The sequence below is a fragment of the Vipera berus genome (assembly GCF_964194415.1).
Source record: "Vipera berus genome assembly, chromosome: 1".
NCBI lineage: Eukaryota > Metazoa > Chordata > Lepidosauria > Squamata > Viperidae > Vipera > Vipera berus.
In genome coordinates, this window is record NC_138202.1 from 6,222,581 (window position 1) to 6,228,580 (window position 6,000).

At 45.7% G+C, this 6,000-nt stretch overlaps 1 protein-coding gene across 5 annotated transcripts in view; it reads left to right on the forward strand.

Annotated features, from left to right (window-relative positions):
• Nucleotides 1-6,000, forward strand: part of KDM4B (lysine demethylase 4B) — a 275,813-nt gene that overhangs the window by 239,243 nt on the left and 30,570 nt on the right. For 4 of the 5 annotated variants that reach the window (XM_081320789.1, XM_081320792.1, XM_081320793.1 and 1 more), the window contains exon 15: nucleotides 1,100-1,322. In XM_081320789.1, coding sequence (XP_081176915.1) covers nucleotides 1,100-1,322 — 223 coding nt within the window. Of the gene's footprint in view, nucleotides 1-1,099; nucleotides 1,323-6,000 lie in introns of those variants that run through there. The other variant, XR_014025553.1, reaches the window with a different exon arrangement.

Below are 6,000 nucleotides of genomic sequence, written 5' to 3' on the forward strand. Positions count from 1 at the left end.
TAGGACGCTGAGCTTGTCGATCAGAAGGTCGGCAGTTTGGCGGGTCGAATCCCGAGTGCCGCCTAACAGAGTGAGCGCCTGTTGATCGTCCCAGCTTCTGCCAACCTAGCAGTTCGAAAGCACGTAAAAATGCAAGTAGAAAAATAGGGACCACTACGGTGGGAAGGTAACAGCGTTCCGTGCGCCTTTGGCGTCTAGTCATGCCGGCCACATGACCACGGAGACGTCCTCGGACAAACGCTGGCTCTTCCGCTATGAAACGGAGATGAGCACCGGCCCCTAGAGTCGGAAACGACTAGCACGCATGTGCGGGGGAACCTTTACCTTTACCTAACAAACCAGGAAAGAGAGGTGTCTATGCAGATTCTCCCATCATCCAGGTCACGGTTGTCACAGAAGTGCTTTACCCAAACGCAAGCGGACTTTCTTGTTTTGGGGGGGAGGGTTTCTCCTCAAAATCGTTTCACTTCTCACCCAAGAAGCTTCTTCAATTCTGTTCAGTTCTTCAGAAGCTTCTTGGATGAGAAGCGAAAGATTTTTGAGGGGGGGGGGAAACAAAACCACCAAGAAAGTCCAAGTTGCTTTTTGTGGTGGTGGGGGGAAAAAAGCGCCTTTGGGATAGGAAAGGGGGTTGTTCCTCTCTGAACAAAATCCTAGGTGTCGAACTGTACTATTTGATTCAATCTCTAGAATTTTGATTTCTTGCAATTCTAGGGAGCGGATAAACCCAAATGGTTGAGACCACGGTTGGCTGCCAACTTGTTCTCCTGAACTAAAAAAAAAAAAAATCAAAAAAGAAATGCTAGTTTGCCAAGGACTTCCTCTTTCGTTTTAAAAAAGGGAGAACAGATGCTTTTTCGCTTTAAAAGAGGTCCGGGGGGTGGGGTGGGGTGGTAAATCGGCACTCGGAGTTCACCCCGCTCGTTCTGACGGGCAGCAAAGCAAAAAGAAAGGGAGAGGGCAGAGAGGGCAGCGTAATAACGACCGGGGGAAATAATTCCTGTATTGCTGTGGAGACGAACCCGCTTCTCTGGAGGGGTTAAGAAAGATGGATTCCCTTGCAATAACGATTTGGATAATTTGTTTTTCTGCTCCCAAGGTCTTGCCAATGGAAAAAGAGGCAGCTCCATCGCCTGGGGCTGAAAACCCCTCACTCCAGCCACCTTTTAGAAACGGGCAGAAAACCAGGCCTCTGGTCCCTGAAATGTGCTTTACCTCAAGCAGTGAGAATACGGAGCCCGTCCCGTCCAACTCCTACATCGGAGACGATGGGAACAGCTTGTTGATCTCCTGTGCCAAATGCTGCCTGCAAGTCCACGCCAGTAAGTGCCCGCTTCCGGATTTTTGTGCTGCGGTGACTTTTCTGCCTGTCTTCTCGTGCCCAAAAGACCTGGTTCCTCCTCTGCGTCGAAGGGGATCCCCTCCTTTGAACAGGATGACGAGAGTGGGAAGGGACCTTTGGAGGTCATCTAGTCCAACCCTCTGCCCAGGCAGGACATCCTATACCGTTTCAGATCAACGGCTGTCTCAGTCTCTTCTTAAAAACATCCAGTGTTTTTAGGAGCATCCACAGGTCTTCTGGAGGCAGGTAGTTCCCCTGGTTAATTGTTCTAACTGTCAGGAGGTTTCTCCTTAGTTCTAGGTTGCTTCTCTCCTTGATTATTTTCCATCCGTTGCTTCTTGTCCTGCCTTTGGGCGCTTTGGAGAAGAGCTTGACTCCCTCTTCTTTGGGGCAGCCCCTCAAATTTTGGAAGACTGCTATCATGTCCCCCCTCCTCCTTCTCTTCATTAAACTAGACAAGTTTAAGTTTTTGGTTTGTTTAAATATTCCAGTCCTCCCTTTACAACCACAGCTATACAATTTTAATAATAATTAATAATAATAATAATAATAATAATAATAATAATAATAATAATAGTAGTAGTAGTAGTAGTAGTAGTAGTAATAATAGTAATAATAATAGTAATAATAATAGTAATAGTAATAAAGCTGGAAGAGACCTTGGAGGTCATCTAGTCCAACCCCCTGCTCAGGCAGGAAACCCTATACCATTTCAGACAAATGGCTGTCCAGTCTCTTCTTAAAACCCTCCAGTGTTGGAGCATTCAGAGCTTCTGGAGGCAGGTTGTTCCACTGGTTAATTGTTCCAACTGTCAGGAAGTTTCTCCTTAGTTCCAGGTTGCTTCTCTCCTTGATCAGACTTGGCAACTGACTCATATTTACGACGGCAGCAGTGTCCTGGGATCCCCTTTTGCGACCTTCCGACCTGCAAAGTCGATTGTGAGGAAGCCAGGTTCGCTTAGCAGTCGTGCGAACTCGCTTAACAACTTCAGTGATCCCCTTAACGACCGTGGCAAGAAAAGTCGTAAAACAGGGCAAAACATACTTGACAGCGCTTAGCAACGGAAACGTGAGGCTCAGTTGTGGCCGTAAGTCGAGGACCACCTGTTTTGTTTTGTTTTTTTAAGGTATTCCGATGCTAGCAAGGCCCTCTGGAGGAGAAAAAAAAAGTCTTAATTTTTAGAAGCTGGAGTTAAAATTGACTTCTCGTCCTTACTGCTGGGAGTCTGGACCTTGCCCCCTCTGGATCCTCTGCTAGAGCCCTGGGAGTTTGAGGATCCTGGGCCAGATGTTAGCTGTTCTTGACAATGTCCTTTTCTGATACGGATCCCGGGACCTTTTGGAAGCACTCTCCCAGCTTGGGAGCCCTAGCCCCACTGGGATCACTTTGGCCTTGGCTTTCTCCATCCTCTCGAGTTCTTCCTTGTAGTTCTGCAGGTTTTGCTCATCCTTTTGCCTGATGCTGCTGTCTCTTGGCACTGCTACGTCTTGTCGTGGGATACGTGGGCTCTGCCATCGGGACGTAGGAAGGCCTAGACACCCATAGGCTGCGCAGACATTCCTGCACCCAACTCCAGCCCTGGGTGGTAGCGTTCAGTGCACGCTACTCCTTACCTGCGTCTTCTACCCGGCCACTGCGTGTTGAACTGAGGCCTCTACATAAATCCACACCTTCCTTTCTCATTCCTCTTCCCCCGAGGGAGGGAGGGAGGGAGGGAGGGAGGAAGGAAGGGAGGGAGGGAGGGAGGGAGGGAGGGAGGGACTGGACAGCCATTTGTCTGAAATGGTATAGGGTCTTTTGTTTGAGCAGGGGGTTGGACTAGATGACCTCCAAGATCCCTTCCAACTTTATTATTATTATTATTAAGTGTCCAAATTTTGATGATGTGACCAGAGGGATGCTTCAACAGTCGGAAGGAAGGAAGGAAGGAAGGAAGGAAGGAGAAATGGAGAAGGGAAAAGAAAAGAAATGGAAAGAAAGGGCGGGAGGGTAGCACATGAATGAATTGGGCTCTGTAGGAGGCTTGGGATACAATGCTAAAATTAAAATTAAAATCAACTGCCAACAGAACTCCGGACTGCCCCCGACCTTCGTTCATTTCGCCGGGACCTAAGAACCTGGCTCTTTGAGCTATCTGGTCTGGACTGAGGGGTTTAATGTTTTTATATTGTGATTTAATTTTTGTGGGTAGACTTAATTTAATTTATTTTAATTTTATATTGGATTGTTTTTAAATTTTGCCTTGTAAACCGCCCTGAGTCCTTTGGGAATAGGGCAGTATATAAACCAAACAAACAAACAAACAAACAAACAAATAAATAAATAAATAAATAAATAAATAAATAAATAAATAAATAAAGCTGAAGGAGAAGAAGAGCAAAAAATGAGAAGGAGGGAGTGGGGATGGCTAGGCAGGCAGGCTGGAAGCAAAAGAGGAAAGAAGGAATGGGGCTGGCTGGAGAATTCTGGGTTTTGAAATTCCCCCCACCCACCCATCTTAATTTTGCTGTGATTGATTGAGAAACATGGGGACAAAGGGTAATGAGAAACTGCCTTGCAGCAATTTGCCGCAAAGCTCTGCCTTGGTTGATTGTTGTTGTTAGTTGCGAAGTCGTGTCCGACCCATCGCGACCCTATGGACAATGTTCCTCCAGGCCTTCCTGTCCTCTACCATCTTCTGGAGTCCCTTTAAGCTCACGCCTACTGCTTCAGTGACTCCATCCAGCCACCTCATTCTCTGTCGTCCCCTTCTTCTATTGCCCTCCATCTTTCCCAGCATTAGGCTCTTCTCCAGTGAGTCCTTCCTTCTCATTAAGTGGCCAAAGTATTTGAGTTTTAGCTTCAGGATCTGGCCTTCTAAAGAGCAGTCAGGGTTGATCTCCTCTAGGACTGACCGGTTTGATCGCCTTGCAGTCCAAGGGACTCGCAGGAGTCTTCTCCAGCACCATAGTTCAAAGGCCTCAATTCTTTGGCGCTCAGCCTTTCTTATGGTCCAACTTTCACTGCCATACATTGCAACTGGGAAGACCATAGCCTTGACTATACGCACTTTTGTTGGCAGGGTGATGTCTCTGCTTTTTAGTGTGCTGTCTAGATTTGCCATGGCTTTCCTCCCCAGGAGCAAGCGTCTTTTAATTTCTTGGCTACAGTCCCCATCTGCAGTGATCTTGGAGCCCAGGAAAATAAAATCTGTCACTACCTCCATTTCTTCCCCATCTATTTGCCAGGAGTTGAGAGGGCCGGATGCCATGATCTTGGTTTTCTTAATGTTTAGTTTCAACCCAAGTTTTGCACTCTCCTTCTTCACCTGCAACAAGAGGCTCTTTAGTTCTTCTTCACTTTCTGCCATTAGAGTGGTATCATCTGCATATCTTGGGTTGTTGATGTTTCTTCCGGCAATCTTAATTCCAACTTTTGATTCATCTAGCCCTGCCTTTCTCATGATGTGCTCTGCATATAAGTTAAATAGGCAAGGCGACAGTATACAGCCTTGCCGGACTCCTTTCCCAATTTTGAACCAATCAGTGGTTCCGTGTCCAGTTCTCACTGTTGCTTCTTGACCCGCATATAGATTTCTCAAGAGACAAATAAGATGGTCTGGTATGCCCATCTCTTTAAGGACTTGCCAGAGTTTGTTATGATCCACACAATCAAAGGCTTTAGCATAGTCAATGAAGCAGAAGTAGATGTTTTTCTGGAACTCTCTAGCTTTCTCCATGATCCAGCGTATGTTAGCAATTTGATCTCTAGTTCCTCTGCCTCTTCGAAATCCTGCCTGTACTTCTGGTAGTTCTCGATCCACATACTGCTGGAGTCTAGCTTGTAGAATTTTAAGCATAACTTTACTAGCATGAGAAATGAGTGCAATGGTGCGATAGTTTGAACATTCTTTGGCACTGCCTTTCTTTGGAATTGGAATGTAAACTGATCTTTTCCAATCCTGTGGCCACTGTTGAGTTTTCCAAATTTGCTGGCAAATTGAGTGTAGCACTTTTACTGCATCGTCTTTTAAGATTTTGAATAGCTCAGCTGGAATACTGTCACCTCCACTAGCTTTGTTGTTGCTCAGCTTTTCTAAGGCCCACTTCACTTCACATTCTAGGATGTCTGGCTCGAGGTCAGTGACCACCTCATTGTGATTATCAGGGACGTTAAGCTCATTCTTGTATAGTTCTTCTGTGTAATTTTGCCACCTCTTCTTAATCTCTTCTGCCTCTGTTAGGTCCCTGCCATTTTGGTCCTTTATCATGCCCATTTTTGCATGAAACGTTCCTTTCATCTCTCCAATTTTCTTGAAAAGATCTCTGGTCCTCCCTATTCTATTGTTTTCTTCTATTTCTTTGCATTGTTCATTTAAGAAGGCATTCTTATCTCTTCTAGCTATTCTTTGGAATTCTGCATTTAATTGGGCGTATCTTTCTTTTTCTCCCTTGCCTTTCGCTTCCCTCCTTTCCTCAGCTATTTGCAAAGCTTCCTCAGACAGCCATTTTGCTTTCTTGCATTTCTTTTTCTTTGGGATGGTTTTGGTTGCTACCTGTTGTACAATGTCGCGAACCTCTGTCCATAGTTCTTCAGGCACTCTGTCTATCAGATCTAATTCCTTAAATCTATTTGTCACCTCTACTGTATATTCAACAGGGATATGATTTAATTCATA